Source organism: Alternaria infectoria (genome assembly GCF_024043175.1).
Source record: "Alternaria infectoria strain BMP 0036 chromosome Unknown scaffold_3, whole genome shotgun sequence".
Taxonomy (NCBI): Eukaryota; Fungi; Ascomycota; class Dothideomycetes; order Pleosporales; family Pleosporaceae; genus Alternaria; species Alternaria infectoria.
In genome coordinates this window covers 1,081,477-1,097,420 of record NW_026250692.1, presented here as the reverse complement: position 1 = coordinate 1,097,420, position 15,944 = coordinate 1,081,477, and the positions used below count along the sequence as shown (strand labels likewise).

General features: G+C 53.7%; 5 protein-coding genes across 5 annotated transcripts; 2 read left to right on the top strand and 3 right to left on the bottom strand.

Annotated features, from left to right (window-relative positions):
- Positions 1–421: 421 nt before the first annotated feature.
- J4E92_002590 (uncharacterized protein) lies at positions 422–1,519 on the bottom strand (the record flags this gene model as incomplete). The annotated part of the gene is made up of 1 exon (XM_051493993.1): positions 422–1,519. The coding sequence occupies one exon, from the start codon at positions 1,517–1,519 to the stop codon at positions 422–424; it is 1,098 nt and encodes a 365-aa protein (XP_051355672.1).
- Positions 1,520–2,205: 686 nt separating this feature from the next.
- On the top strand, positions 2,206–3,153 carry J4E92_002589 (uncharacterized protein; the record flags this gene model as incomplete). The annotated part of the gene is made up of 2 exons (XM_051493992.1): positions 2,206–2,446; positions 2,504–3,153. The coding sequence occupies 2 exons, from the start codon at positions 2,206–2,208 to the stop codon at positions 3,151–3,153; spliced, it is 891 nt and encodes a 296-aa protein (XP_051355671.1).
- A 1,039-nt stretch (positions 3,154–4,192) lies between these two features.
- On the top strand, positions 4,193–6,758 carry J4E92_002588 (uncharacterized protein; the record flags this gene model as incomplete). Its single annotated transcript, XM_051493991.1, has 4 exons — positions 4,193–4,390; positions 4,602–4,858; positions 4,915–4,932; positions 4,976–6,758. The coding sequence occupies 4 exons, from the start codon at positions 4,193–4,195 to the stop codon at positions 6,756–6,758; spliced, it is 2,256 nt and encodes a 751-aa protein (XP_051355670.1).
- A 3,860-nt stretch (positions 6,759–10,618) lies between these two features.
- DED1 (DEAD-box ATP-dependent RNA helicase) lies at positions 10,619–12,787 on the bottom strand (the record flags this gene model as incomplete). Its single annotated transcript, XM_051493990.1, has 3 exons — positions 10,619–11,118; positions 11,200–12,527; positions 12,579–12,787. 3 exons carry the CDS (start codon positions 12,785–12,787, stop codon positions 10,619–10,621), a joined length of 2,037 nt encoding a protein of 678 aa, XP_051355669.1.
- A 781-nt stretch (positions 12,788–13,568) lies between these two features.
- CPR2 (Peptidyl-prolyl cis-trans isomerase B) lies at positions 13,569–14,767 on the bottom strand (the record flags this gene model as incomplete). The annotated part of the gene is made up of 7 exons (XM_051493989.1): positions 13,569–13,831; positions 13,894–13,905; positions 13,954–14,139; positions 14,189–14,317; positions 14,371–14,456; positions 14,510–14,604; positions 14,657–14,767. The coding sequence occupies 7 exons, from the start codon at positions 14,765–14,767 to the stop codon at positions 13,569–13,571; spliced, it is 882 nt and encodes a 293-aa protein (XP_051355668.1).
- Between the last annotated feature and the right edge of the window lie 1,177 nt (positions 14,768–15,944).

Here is a 15,944-nt window from a genome sequence, read left to right as displayed (position 1 = left end):
GGATGACAAAATGCACCTAGGCGTGCATGGGTCTTATACTCGCCGAATGATATGATGCTAACACAGCTCGTACATCATAACGTTTGACAGTGATGGACGAACATTGGACTAGACATTCCACATCGAAGCATGGCTGAAGATTGCAATGGTGGTTTTCATATTTGATCAGTAAGAGGAATAGCTCGTAGAGAGCGACTAAAGGCCTGCCTATGTGGTATCATGCTAAAAAGAGACACAAACGCCAGAACCAAATGCAAACGCAGATGCAGTGAGGATGCCAGCCCAGGATAAAGAAGGTCCGAAACGCCAGCGCTAACAAGAAAAGGGGAGTGGATCAAAGAGGGGAAGAATATATGTACGAAGAGAAGAGAAAAAGCATCACATGACTGAACCGACCAATCGAAACAAGGTGTTGCAGCGCCTACACTCTAGGCGTCCTCCACTCCCTCACCTCCTGGCGCCCACCTTCATCAAACCCGGCCCGCTCCATGAGCTTCGTGAACGTAGTGTTCGCCGAGTCTGCCGTGAAGCGATTGTCGCGCCGCATACCAGGTGCCTGTGGAGGCGCCAGGAAACTCGGTGCTGGCATCAAGACATCAATGGTCTCCGAACTGCCGCTGCGCGCGACATTCGGACGCTGTTGCCCTTGCTGTGTGTTGAATGTCTGCGTGCTGGTACGGAGGGAACTCGAGCGCCGACTAGCAGAATGAATGCGTTTGGGCTTGGGAGGCGGGGTCTGGTACGGATCTGTGTAGTTCCCTGCGCGCACGGGAGGAGGGTGGAGAGGTGCAGGGTTTGCTGGGAGACCGCCCGTGAAGCCAAAATTCAGTTTGGGGGTGCGGTCCCACATGCTTTTTATCCTGGGGGTAAAGCCGTGAACGGGCGGGTTGGCGTTTGTTTCCTTCATGCCTTGGACGATCCGGTCGGTGGAGTTGGGGCTCGAATGCGCGGAGTGGCTGCCCCGGCGCATGAAGTCGGTCCGCGCGGCGTGCTGGGGGTCGTAGATTGGGTCGCTGATTTGACGTGCTACATGGCCGAAGTCGCCGGAGTAGCGCTCTTTGGATTGTGACTCGCGCCTTTTCTTGATGATCCAGATCAGGGCGAGGGTGCTGAGGGCGCCGATGACTATGCCAGGGAAGAAGCCAGCTGCGAAGGACCGGCCGTCGAAGCCCTGCTTTGTTTGGACGGGTGCGGTGGCTGAGCAGTCGGAGGTTTGGGAGGCGGACGCCGGGCTGGTGGAGGAGGGTGTTGGGTTTGCGGTTGACGTTGGAGACGGCGATGACGATGGCGAGGTGTCCTTGGCGCACATAGTGCCCTGGCACGTGTAGCCCAACGAACAGCACTTGTCGCCGCATTTGGGCAGGTCAATGCCGTCGGTCTCTGAGAGATGCATCTGGTTGTCGGGATGGAGCGTCGCGTTCAGCTGCGTGGTGTCGCAGGTGGTAGGCTGGATGTAGGCGCAGTCCGAGCCGGACGGACAGCAGATGACTGATTGTATGTCTCCGCCGTTGAGAGACATGCAGGTTGAGTCTTTGGGGCAGCAAAAAGAGGAAGGGAAGTCGGATCCGCACTGTTGGAGGCCTGCGCTCCCTCCACATGTTTCTGCTTGGCGGAGAAAGAGACTGGACGCGTGTGCCGTGGGGATGAGGGATAGGAAAAGGCAGGCGAGGGATATCCTCGAGAGCCTGGGAGAGGGTGTGACTGGAGCCATGGTGGTGGAGATGGAAGTGATGGCGGTATTAGGTTGAAGAGGTCGGGCCTGCGAACCTCAAGTGACTCGGAATGAAACAAAGAAATGAGAGAGCGATACGGAAGCAGAGTAGGAACAACGGAACAGACAAAGACACGGCCTACCTTGGGCATATCTACCTGCACGAGCTAGACTCGAGGAGCCGCGAGTGACGTTCCTCACGGCGAGAGTGTTCTGAGAATAGAGGCAGCCGAGGCGCCGAGTGGACAAGAGGCACTGTATGGCGGGCGGAGGGTCTGGCTAGCAGCGTCTGGTGGCAGGTGACTGCCGTGTTTGTGTGGCTCTGCGTGGACAAGCAGGCGAGTGGGTGAAACGAGTGACGCGGGCGCTTGGAGCTCGGCGCGTCGTGATTGGGCGGGGGCTAGCGCGACGATGCAGAGGCCGGAAAAAGATGAGCAGCGAGCAACGGGCTGCCGACTCCAGTTCGCCCGCCGCCCGTAACGACAGCACACATGATGATTACACGCTGTCTGGCCCGCCGGCCGGGAGCCATGCAGTCTGCAGCCGGGGCGTCGAGGGTGTCGTGGAGACGGCCGCCGCCCGCCGCCCGCAGCCTCTACACAGTGCCCCCGCTGGACAACCACGCCCAGCTCGAGCAGAACGGCATCCCGGGCGTGCTCTCGCCCACGGGCTTCCGCACCGCCTACACCGAGTACCAGGGCCACATCGTCGACGAGCTGAATGCATCCACCGCCGGTACGCCAGCGCCCCGCCGCGTCCAGGGCGCTGCCACAGGCTAACGTCGCTCTGCAGGTACGCCGTGGGAGAACCAGGAGGCCAAGGCCCTCGTCGTCGACTTCGCCCGCGACCCGACCAAGGCCTACGCCTTCAACATCGCCAGCATGGCCTTCAACAACCACTTCTTCTTCCGCGGCCTCAACACCAACCCCGACGTGCACGCCCAGCCGTCCAAAGACCTCCACGCCCACATCAACAGGCACTTCACCTCGCTCGACACCCTGCGCGACACCTTCCTCGCCACCGCCGAGTCCATGTTCGGCCCCGGCTTTGTCTGGCTCGTCCAGACCAACGACAACAGCCTGGGCGGCACTCTGCGCATCCTGCCCACCTACCTGGCCGGATCGCCTCTGTCGGGCGCCCACTACAGGCGCCAGTCCCACGACCTCAACACACACAATGCCGACTCGTACCAGAACATGAACAAGGTGGGCTCCTTCGGCGTGGCCGCGCAGCAGGACCAGAAGCCCAAGAAGCCGTTGGGCGGCGTCGATGTAGTGCCGCTGCTGTGCGTCAACACGTGGGAGCACGTCTGGCTGCACGACTACGGTGTCCGCGGGAAGAGAGCCTTCCTCGAGCAGTGGTGGGACAGGATTGACTGGGACTTTGTCGGCCAGAACACAACGCTGAAGAGCAAGAGCCCTCGATCTTTCATGGGCGCCTAGAAATTAGGCCTGTACACTGCATGTAGACATATATGTACAAGACATTTTGAAACTACGTCAAGGCATCTCCGCATGCATGGCGCTGGGCGTCGACTCGGGCATCTAACAACGTGCGACCTCGCCCACTCTGCCCGTGAAGAACATGTGTCTGTACTTGCTCACTGACTACCATGATTCAAACGCCCTCAGGCATCGCTGCAGCTGCATGCCATTCCGAACGCTGTCCAGGCCTGGTCTTCTCCCGTTGCAGGCTATACGGGATACGGCGCGACATGTACTGGCCTGCAGCTCACCACTGCCAGTGGCCCAAACCGGCTCTGATCACCACCACGTCCTCAAATCTTCACCGGATCGTCTTCTCACACCACCAGATGCCGGCCTCTCAAGGCAGATTCAAAGTACACTTTCGCGATGCGCTTGTCCACTCTTCTCAGCCTGAGCCTCGGAAATCATCAGGTGGCCAACTCGCGCCCGTATAGCCGGCGTCATCCTGTGCCACACCGTTGGCGCGCCTCTAGTCAACTGTTGACGCGCAACACCTGAAGACGTCCGCGCATACTTCGGACTAGGCATGTGGACAGGTATACCGACAGCAAAGGCTGCCAACACGTAGTCCAGTTCCAGTTGAGGGCCAAATCCCTCGAGGCCTCCCACGCGCGGACAACCAAGGACATTTATTGGAAACACTGACGAGAGCGCACCGCCTCCGCCTTGCATGCTTACGATGCACTGATTTTCGCCCAGCCCTGCGGCAACTTCTGCATAAGTTCAACACTTTGCGTGCTCGCCTGCCTTCAGCCGTGCACCTTGGCCAATCACTAGGCCGTGATCTTCGCCGGATTTAGTCGTCGGTCAACCAGCGCCCTGCATTAATTCCTACACTATGACCTCACACGACTCTAGGGTTAGCTAGTCGGTAACACATATCGAAGGATTTCGACTCTCTTCGCTGTGGGTGCCTTTTCCCAAGACTCCGATTCTCCACACTGCTCTTTTTGTCTCTTTTTTCCAATCTGGTATTGCGTTTTCTAGCGGGAGCATGGCAGTGCTTGCGGATATATTACCGGTAGTGTCGAGGAGCTCAGCTCTCGCGCTGAAGCTATACGGCGTTGCTGTGGAGTCGCCTGAGGCCGCGAAAGACCTAGTTGCCGTCGCAAACAAAACAAACGGTTTCGCTGCAATACTCAAGCAGCTAGGGACCATCATCAAAGAGGACGATCGTTTGCCGTCACCTGAGGTACGTAAGGACGCGCGAGTCGTGCTGCAATTACGGGAAAGCATGGCCTATTCCAAGATCGGAGTGTTGTACTGGCATAATCCCAAAAAGACTTTGGGAATCACCAATCTGCTCTGTCCGATCAAGGGAGTTGAAGACATTAGACAAGGAGGAGCGAATGCTTATGCTTCGTTAAATGAGGTCGTGGACGCCCTCGCTGACATTCATATAGGCCATCAATACCCTGGACGATGCCATCGATCAGGCTCAGAACTTGCTTACCAGCGTCGAGATGACTACCTCGATCGAGAACGACAAGTTCCATGACCGAAGAGACAGTGTTCGCTCTACTCAACACAGCCATCCCCGTTTAGATCATTCGACCAAGGCAAGCTTAGACTATTTCACAGCTCACCTGGAAGCCCTGAGTATGACGCTCTCTGTTCTACTGCAGACGTTGTATGCAGCACAGACTATAATGTGGTCAAAGTAAGTTTTACATCCTTACACTGCACTCGGCCTCTGACCCAGTCGCATCCGCATAGCTCTATCTTCTACTTGAGGTACATCTTGGCTTGGAGTAGTATGCTGCTGACAGTCGTTCAGGTTACGTCCCACGGTATCTCCGCAACAAGCCGCTAAACTTGTTGACAACGAAAAGATTCAACTCGAGGCACTCATTGTTCAACAACAACTATCCATCTTATCAGCTTCAAACTTCTACGAACAATCGCCACGGTCTGATGCGCGCTTATTGATGGAGGCAGACAGTTCCCAGAGCTTAGTTGTCACAGAGCATGGCGAAAGCCCTAGGCCGACCAGCCTTCGATCTTATCAGGATGAGGACATGAGAAGCCTCGACACGTCGGTATACACCGAAGCGAATGGTCTACCTGCGGTCTTCAATATATCGGCTTCGCGCGCCGAGCACTTGCTACAACAATGGACGAGTCTGCCTCTATTTGAGCGCCGCTTACGAGACGAAGAACGTGAACTACAAAGGCAGAGACAAGAGTATCAACAAGCTACTGTAGAGTCAGATAGCGAAGAAGAGCAGAGCCGCACATCAAAGCTTTCAGGTGATGGCGCTCGGCGAACCCAAAGGTCGGGCAGCATACAGCCGCTGTTCACTGAGGCCAGCAGCCTGTCCAGTCCACACCCGGAGAAGCATTACGGTCCGCCTGCACCGCCAACACCGATCGCTACACCTCGTACATCACAAGCGAGCATGCCTGCTACAAATGAACAGCAAACAGCTGCTTCGCCCCGATCCAGTCTAGGGAGTCTCCCCATCGAGGCTACCGCCGCGGTAGAAGCGAAAGAGGAAGACAGTGAAGTCGATCTAGAAATACCCTGGAAGTTGTGTGCGCGCAAATACTACTGGCGCTTTGTCGATGCCAAGCAAGTCAGCTCGAATACTGATCAAGCGTATTCACTTGCCTATTTGGAACGTAGCAGTTGGACCGAGATCATGGCTAGTTGGGTGTGCAAGGAAGCAATCCGAGAGGCAGGTTTCAGGTTTACACAATATCAAAAGGAGCGAAGGGATAGTAGGAGAACGAGAGGGGAGACATGCTTCTGCATCGAACGTCCATTGCAGTTTGACCAAGTCAAACGTCTTGTTGAACGTACCGTTGACATCTACCGGAAAGCAGCACCACAGACTCCACCCCAACAACCACAAGCCAGGAGATCATCTTTCCATCGTGCCCCACCGCCACCTACTGCTCTCAAAGGAAGCGCATTCGACCGCGACAGGACACCAGTGCCGCGAAACACACATCCCCCGCTTGATCGCACGAACACGATGCACTACGCACCGCCGCCTGGGCCACCCCCACTAGACCGATCACTCTCAATGCCTGGACCGGGACTCGTCCCACCGCCACCCAAGCAAAAGATCAACACCCGCACTCCAAATCTCCAGATACCGGTACCCAGTCAATATACCCCTCAACAACCACAACGCCCTCACTCCCCACGAATCCCACAGTACCCACCTCAAGCCAACGGACACCCATCCCAGCCGATGAACGCACCACCATACTACCCACCCCCGCCAAACACCCCTTTTGCAAACGCACCCGCGCCCCCACATGCACCAATCCAAAACCAGAATTACCCTGTACAAGCCTCGCCTCTCCGCCAATCCTCCATGAACCCCAGTTATGCCGGCAACCGACGCCACGATGACGACTTTACCACATCCGAGTCTGAGCTCGAACGCCCAAGACGGCGCAGATCCAAATCGAGAAGTAGAGCGTATGAGAAGGAGAGGGAAAGGGACAAGTATGGTAAGAAAAGTCACACAGGGAGGAAGGCCGCGGCGGGCGCGTTGCTGGGTGTTGGTGGGTTGACCGCATTGTTGGATGGGTTGAGCGGACTGTAGAATGTACGAATTGCATGATTTGATCTTGCCACCATCTTGGGGTCTTGAGCGCAAGGTACCTAACGGATTAGTTGCTTGTATAATGACTTACGAATTCATAATGAAGAAGTATCTCGCACTTTCATACCTTCTCTACCATCTTCGACCGTGCAAATCAACATGACGAGTTCCTCAAAACAAGCATTAATCAGAGAATTAGTTTGGAAATAACAGCGATGCATTGAAACCACGAAGGCGTTAACTAGGTTAAGAAAAAGAAAGACTACGTAGGGACAGAATAAGAATACGCAACACCATCCGCCTCTTCCGACCACCCATTCAACACCCCATCACATCTTCCCTCTTCCTAAGCTCTTCAAGCGTAGTCTACTCTAGCAAAACCATCCTTCGCACAGAGCATACCCAGTATTATTCTGCCATTACCGCTTCACTGTTGTTACAGGTGTGCTCGCTAGCCGGGTCCGGATACGAATCATTCTCGGACTTGTCCAGGTGACTGGGTATCTCAGATTGAGTCGTTCGCGCAGGAGCCGTACAGGCGATGTGCTGTGGAGTCGCAGGCAATGCCATCACAGCCAGATCTAAGGTGGAGTCCTCGGATGCGACGGTGCGCTCCATGACCTCGTCGCCCGTTTCTGAGTGGGAACTGTGTTCGCTGAAAGTGTCAACTGGCACATGCGGTTCGACGCGGGTGTGTTGATCGGTGGCTCCGTCGACATGTGGTTGTACCCCAGTGGCTCCTTCTGTATCATCTTCCTCTCCTTCAAAGCAAACCACTGTCTCGCCAGCAAGCTCAGAAACCGCCGCACATTCCCCAACTGTAGTCGTCCCATTCACTCCCTGCCCAGTAACCCCCCCTCCAACCGCCATAGGCATAATCATCACCTCCCCCAACCCCCCATTTGGTTGCCGCACAACAACACCCTCAGCACCCGCGCCGTCACCACCCCAAAACCCCGTTGTACGCCCTTCAATTAACAACTTCGATTCCTTCTCGTTCTGGATCAGCGAGCAGCACGTGCAAAACCACGTCTTGAGTATATCGGCAACACAAGTGCCGCCGAGGTCGCCTAGTTTACGGATCCGATAGGTTTGCCATGCGAAGGGGACGCAGACGAGGAAGCCGTGGGCGAGCGGGGTGCAGCAGAGGAACGAGTAGCCGTAGGCTATGCACTGTTCCCGGTAGTGTCAGTCAGGAATCCGAGAAGGAATTATGCGGTGGGATAGTGTGGGACGCTAATCGAAGCTGGATGGAACTTTGTCAGGGAGTGAACTGGCGTACCGGCACGTTGACAATCTCATAGCCACTCATGTCGCCATTGTAGTGAAGACGATGCCACGTCTTTCCGCAAGTGACGCAAGGACAGAAGAACGTGACGATACCTACGCTACTCGTTAGTCCATCTTTCTTGTCATCCCCATCCTCATACCAACAAGTTTGGAAAGACTTACATAAGGGCAGCGGATTCAAGCAATCCTAGAGACTTGTGTTCCACGGCTTGGTACGACGCAAATCTGCTTCGATCTCTTCTCTCGCTAACGCAGTCCAGTCTGATATCTGGGAGCCGCACCATCGTCCCCATCGTGAGATGGTGTCACGGGTCTTTTGGAGGGACGGGTGTCCTGTGAGGCGGTCTGGCATTGTGGTATGATGGGCCGACTTCCTGAAAGCGAGTTGATCTCAGCACGGTGTCTAGGGTGAGAGAAAATGATGTATTCGATGCCGAGTATGCTGATGCTATATGGGAGGGTGCGCGACAAAATGATCTTTAATCATTCATAGGTTTCCGTATAAACGAAAGACTTATAAATTAGTTAGAAAAGAGTTCTTTAAATAGAGTTATTAATGTTCTAAAGAGGTTATAGGCTTAAAAAAGTCGCTGTTCTATAGGTAGTATATCTAGGTAGTATGTACTATAGTACTCTAGATATAGAATATCTTGTAAGTAAAGCTGCTACCTATAATAGGCGTATTAAAAAGAAACTTTTAGCTTTAAGGAAATAATATATCTAATAATAAAATACAAAGCTAAGATATCTAAATTAATAAGATCTCTGCGCTTAGCTCTAATATTTAGCTAACCTTCTTAATATAGTATAGCATAAACTAAAGTTCTAAGCATAATAGACGCTATTATAATGCGTACTATAAACATCTATAAATTTAACAGACTTATAGATAAGATACAAAAAGTCTAACTCTATTATTAGAATACTAAATTGCTTTTAGAGTAATTTGCTAAATAAGGTAAGAGCTTTATATAGAACTTAATAAATAGAGGCTAATAATATTGTAGATAATACAGCAGTAGTAGCTTAGTTAAAAGGTAAGAAATAAGCTCTAGCTAAGCTCTAGAACTAGATTAAGAATAACAAGAGAAAGAAAGTTCTAGATAGTAATAAGCCTAGCTTTATAGAGGCGCTTAAACGTTGCAGTAATAACTAGGTTATTAAGAAGATGTTAGCGTATAAGCAGGTAGTATTAGGTTTCTATACTAACGCAGTAATTAAGTAAGCACAAGTAATAGGTGCTAGGTAGAACAGGCGGCGTTAATGTAATTAAATTATTTATTAATAAAAGTAATTAAATTATTTATTAATAAATGTAATCAAATTATTTATTAATAAATGTAATTAAATTATTCATCAATAAAGGGTGCGCGAAGAATAGAGTGGATGGTGTGGCGCAGATAATGTCTGGGAAGGCAAGAGAAGTAGATGCGTAAGCGACTGATATGGACCTCAACTCGCCGGGTAAGAACGATAGAGCCAGGAATCAGGTGGGAGGCGGTGGCGACTAAGAAACAGTCTCCGTCAACTAGTAAAGTCTCAATAATTCACGGTTACCGCATTGGCAATGTATAGCGGGACATGCACAGCAATTCTAGTTAAGATGATGAAGTAATATAATGTTCTGGCGACAGCCACGCCAAGTGGAGGGACGGTAAGATGCCACGTAATGTCACATTATGATAAATGTGAAGCAACTGAGGAGAAATGTATGCAAGTATCAAATCGCATGCATTGTATAGGCCACGCATATTGGCAGCGCATACTAGTCTATGTAACTAATCATTTGCTCGAAACTATACTTTTATCAGATTCCTTCCACCCAAGTCACGGGGTCAGGTCCGCATATGCGCATGCAAACCAAAACGAGCATTTAAATCCCACCGCCGAGCTGGCCTTGGAAAGACAGCCACCATGATGGTTACCACAAAGAACCGGGGGTATCTTCCTTCGTACAAAGGTTGGGTCGTGGCTAGACCTTCATGAACGCCATCTATGCAGTAAACTTTTCCGTCGTCCAAAACAGGGTCATGCTGCTACTCTCCGCGTGTGGAGAGACCGAGAGACGCAAGGACGACGAGAAAGACGTTGTCGTCGAGGGGTATGACCGGGAAAAAAGGAACCGCTTTTGTCGTAAGATAAGGAAATGCTCAGAGAGGTCATCCGCGTGTGGAAGACTCGGAAAGCGAGAATCTATAGCTCCCCAAGCAGCATGCTTGCAGAAGAGCGAAGTCGTGAAATGTTCGTAATGCATGCCTTTGCGAGAAAGACGAGGGTCCTGCCATCTATGTTCGAGCTCGACAAGAGTGCGTCGAAGGGTATCGTATGCGAGAAGAGCTCGAAAACAGGCAGATCCGCAAAAAAACAGTCGCTGTCTATATGCTGATTGGGGTATGAGATTCCAGATTTCCGCATCGATCCGCGGTAACCGGGAAAGATTCGCAGAAAACATTCGCAAGTGAAGGAAATCGAAAGCAAGCCATCGGTAGCGGCGACACGAAGGCCCAGAGTATCGTAGAGAAGAAAATGTGTCCCGGGCTGGCTATATCGTGAAGCGGTGCGTTGCACGTTTACCACCAAGAGTTGCCGCCAGGGCCGGATGGGTTGCCGTAGCCTCCACCAAAGCCGCCGCCGCCGCCACCGTAGCCGCCGGGAGCTGGAGGAGCGTAGCCACCGCCGGGAGCACCGCCGAAGCCACCTCCATAGCCACCTTGAGGAGCACCTCCCCACTGGCCACCGCCACCGCCACCGAAACCACCACCGCCCATGCGACGAACGTCACGGGTAGCAGCGTTGCCACGGCCACGGCCGCCTCCACGGCCACCACGACCTCCACCGAAGCCGGAGCCCTCGCGAGCAATGGATTCGAGGAAGCTAGGGACCTCTTGGTTGGCCTCTTTCAACAGGTCAAGGAGATCGCGTACGACTCCGCGATTGCCGCGGTTGAAGAAAGCAGTGGCAATACCAGTGTTTCCAGCTCGTCCAGTACGACCGATTCGATGAACATAATCGTCAATGTCGGTAGGAAGGTCATAGTTGACGACGTGCGTGACATTTGGTATATCCAGTCCTTTGAAATGAGTCAGCAAGGTGTTCAAGGGTTTGCAGAATACAGCAGTTGCTCAAGGCTTGAACAACTTGGAAAACTTACCTCGGGCAGCTACAGCGGTAGCGACGAGGATGGGGCAACGTCCAGTTCGGAACATCTCCAGGGCCTTTTCACGCTCACGCTGAGTGCGGTCACCGTGAATGGAGGTGGCGGGGAAGCCCTGGTTGATGAGGAAGTCGGACAGCGAGTCGGCCATACGCTTCGTCTCGACGAAGATCAGGGTGAGACCAGCACCGTGTGTGTGGAGAATATCAAGGAGAACAGAGCGCTTGTCGCCGTCCTCGACGTACTCAATCTTCTGGGTGATGTTCTCAGAAGTGGAACCGACACGACCGACCGAAAGGAAAATGTAGTCCTTCAAGAAGTCGCGGGCGAGCATCTGGATATCGCGGGGGAAGGTGGCCGAAAACATGAGTGTCTGGCGGGCAGCGGTAGGAGGCATGTCCTCACCCTCAACGATACGGCGAATCTGAGGCTCGAAACCCATGTCCAACATGCGGTCAGCCTCGTCAAGAACGAGGTACTTGATGCTAGCGAGGGAGATACGGCCACGCTCGATCAGGTCAACGAGACGACCGGGGGTAGCAACGAGAAGATCGCAGCCGCGCTCAATCTGGCGAAGCTGAGAGCCAATGTCGGCACCACCGTAGACGACGCAAGGACGGACCCAGGAGCGGTATGCGAACTTGCGGGCTTCGTCGAAGATCTGGGAGACCAACTCACGGGTAGGAGCAAGGACGAGCGAAGTGGGGTAAGCCTTGCGTTGACGTCCGTATCCACCCTGAGCCTGTGCGGGAGGAGGAGAGGGGCCATTCTGGAAGGCCTGGGCGAGAATGGGGAAGAGGAAACCACCAGTCTTTCCGGAACCAGTCTGGGCACAAGCCATGAGATCACGGCCACCCATGACGATGGGGATGGAGTACTTCTGTACAGGAGTGGGAACCTTGTATCCGGAGAGCTCGATGTTGCTCAGCAGGTGGTCATCGAGAGGCGGGTTTGTGAAACGTGTGACGGGTTCGGGGACACCCTGACCAGAGGCCTCGACGGGGATGTCATCGTACTTCTCGAAGTTGATACCGGTCTGTTGCTTGGAGGGGTCGTTGGGCATGCCGAAGAGGTCGCGCTCGAGGCGCTGGTTGGGCGGGCCGGGAACGTGCTTGCCGTCCTTCCAGGCACCGTCGCCAGACCCGCGGGCGCCTCCAGAGCCACCGCCGCCGGGCTTGCCGTAGGCGTTGGGGTCAAAGTTGCCGCGAGGGGCACCGCCCCATCCACCGCCTGGGGGACCGTCGCGACCGCGGGGAGTGAAGTTGGGTGCGTTGGCCCAGCCACCGGCACCGCCGCCGCCGTTCATCTGAGGGGGAGGACCCTGACTGTCACCAGTTAGCATACCTTCCTGTTTTGTGTCCTGGGTGTTGACTGACCCTCCGGGGCCCCACGCGCTGCCGCCGAGACCGCCGCCGTTCATCATCGGGGGCGGGCCGTCCATGGGTGCAGGGCCTCCGGGACCGCCCTGGGGACGGCCGCGAAGGTGAGGGGGGATGTAGGCAGAACGCTCGCCGTTGAAGCCGTTCTGGGGGTTGTGCTGGGAGTCGTTGATGTTGAGACGACCCATGTCGAGTTGTTCAGCCATGATGGGCGTGGTGGAATCGAGTTGGTTGAGGGTGTGTTTGGGAGTGCAATGTGCAGGGCGCAAATTACAGATGTGCTGGCTTCGGCTGGCTCGGCGGTGAGCGACAGACGAAAAGTAGCAGGTCTAAGTGACGAAATTCGTAACTCGCAGGCGGGTGCCTGAGACTCGTTCTGTCAGGAAAGAAGGGAACGCCTCTGTCCTGAAAACGAGAAGTAAAGAAGTGAAGACCAAAAGAAAGGACTTCACAGGAAAAGAGCTTGTAAGGTTGTGCAATACACACAGAGTAGTTTTGGAGGGTGGGTGGTTAGGGAAGAGGGAGACGGCCGCAGGTAAGTTAAAAAAGCGTGTCGGAGAACCCTTCCCGCACTAGTCCCCGTTGGCGCTAGCGCTCCCTCTCAGAGTTCTCAGGCTGTGGCGAGTGGGGAGCGGTGAACGTCACAGATGGAAGCTGTCGTGTGCTGCAGCAGGCTTGCTTTTCATGCGACATGCACTGTGACATGGCCGCAGTTGAATGTAGTGGCGGCCTTTCTAGGTTCTTGTGCAGGCTCCAGGCCATCCTGTGCGACTGTGCCATGGCTTTAGATAACCCAACATTGTCTTCTTTGCTTTTACCCTGGACGTGCCCTGACCGTTGCACATCGTCATCGGCGGGTAATGCAGGGACCGCAAGGACATCGTATCCCCTATACCCTAGCTGGCGTCTTGACACATTAGAGAGCCATGTTCACCATGTATCAGATCAATGCTCTACTAAAGGAACGTTTATGCATTTCGTCATAATCTAGGCCATGCTCTTCTCCTTGAGCCCACCCATAATGTTGCTTTGCCCTCCATTTCGCGTTTTCAAGAAGAGCACGCAAATCGCAACGACAGCCCCGATAAAGAAAAGCTTCTGACCGACCGACAAACCATCAGCAGAACCAGCAGCAGCAGCCAGGCCAGGAATTTTGCCCTTGGTGGAAGAGGCCTGGGATACCTCAGCAATGTTGACGATATCGTCGTGAGACGGAGTCGCTGTGATATCGAGTTCGTCGCCAGGAATGGCTGGTTCAGCATGACCGTATAAATCTTGAAGAAAAAGGTACAACTATCAGCAGCTCTCCAACCTGAGGGGTCGACTCAATAGCAAAGAATGCGTACTGATGTCTAGAGTTCCGCGTGAATACCTTCCTCTGGCACCTCGAGCTCTCCGCTCTTGGCGATCTTGACAGTCTGGACCGGCTTGTCTCCAGCACCCTTCTTCACGTTCTCAATCTTCTCCACGACCTCGTAGCCCTCGAGGACCTCTCCGAACACGACGTGGCGGCCATCGAGCCAGCTGGTGATGACGGTGGTGATGAAGAACTGAGAGCCTAGGATAGTCAGTGCATGCTGCAGGGAGTGAAAGGGAAGGGTACTCACCGTTGGTATCTTTGCCAGCATTGGCCATGCTGAGGAGACCCTTGCGGGTGTGCTTGAGCTTAAAGTTCTCGTCGGGGAACTTCTCTCCATATATACTCTTACCGCCTGTACCATCGCCTTTGGTAAAGTCTAGCTGTTGATCAGCATTGTGAATCCTAGACCCGGGCATGAGTCGGACTTACCACCACCCTGGATCATGAAGTTGTTGATAACGCGGTGGAAAGTAGAGCCTTCGTAACCGAATCCCTTCTCGCCAGTAGCGAGAGCGCTGTAGTCTATGTTAGCCCCCCGAGCTATGCGTAGACTTGTATCCGTTCGTACCGGAAGTTCTCAGTGGTCTTGGGTACGGTCTTGCCGTAGAGACCGATGGTGATGCGGCCTAGCTCTTCATCGCCGTGGGTAACGTCGAAGTAGACCTGGATCTAGTCAGCAAGTCCGTCTATGCATCCAATTGAAAGCTATACACACCTTGTGAGTGATCTTTGGACCCTTTGCAGCCTCGGTGCTCTGAGCAAAGAAGACGAAAGTGATCGAGAGGATCAAGAGGAGCGAAATGACAGCTCTCTGGATGGTAGCCATGGTGCCTGATTGTGTCGGGAAACAATCGAGGGAAGTCGCAAGGTTAAGTAGTTTGGACAGCCCCCTGCGGAATGCGATGGTGGAGGAGGTGTTGAAACGTTGCGTTTTACCTAGGTAGAGCCATTGCCCGCACTGTCGCACTAGCGCCGGCTGGGTCTAGCGGGAAACGGAAGTCTGGAGTTCGAGATCAGACACGACAATTGACACTCCAACACGCGAACTCGCCGTCGGAACGCTGACCCGCCATGGTACGCGACTGGAACGCCCATTTCCCCTTGCGCGCGTCTTACTGACGGTTTAGGTGTTCATCAACGGCTTCAGCTTCACGGAAGCGACGCTCGTAAAGCGGTCCCTCGAATCTTTCTTTGGCATCGGGCCCTCGGTCTCGCAGCGCATTATGGCGAAATTCTATATCCACCCGTGGGCGAAGGTCGGCAGCTTAAAAAACGCCACCGTCATGGATCTGACCGCGGAACTGGCGAACATGAAGATTGAGAACGATTTACGGCGGCAAGTGCAGGACGACATCCGGAGATTGAGGGATATGGGCACATATCGTGGAAGGAGACACGCTATGGGCTTGCCCGTGAGGGGCCAGAAGACAAGGACACAGGTAGGTTTGGCCCCAGGAGAGTGGCTGTGGTCTTGGTGGGTCAATGGGCTAACAATCGCAGATTGCTACTGCGCGACGGTTGAACAAGATGGAGCGAGGCGGTAGTGGAAGAGTGGGGCTGTAAGGAGTACGAAAGCCTACGAGTGTATTATACTGTATGGTGCGCAGGCATAGACCCGTGTCTACAAGACGCAATTAGAAGGAAAACATGGATTAACGACACAACTACATTGAGTATATCGGACGCTTTTTCTTAGTATATCCATTGGAGGTGAGCCGATGCTTCGACAGTGTTACAACGGAGTCCAGCAATGCGGAGCCTTGTCTCACTGTCTCTGCATCGAAAACGCGATCTGTGATTCAGAGACAGTGTAGTTGTGCAGACCTTCACTCGGCCTCAAACTCTTCTTTGCAGATGAAGTCCATTAGTGCAACTCATTTGGAAGTTGACAAGTCGAACTGATCGCTACCCCAGTTGCCCAGCATCGGATACGAAGCTGTCAAGGTCAGTGTGAAGGATGTCAAGATCGATAGATAAATTACACCTAAGATTTTGTATAACAG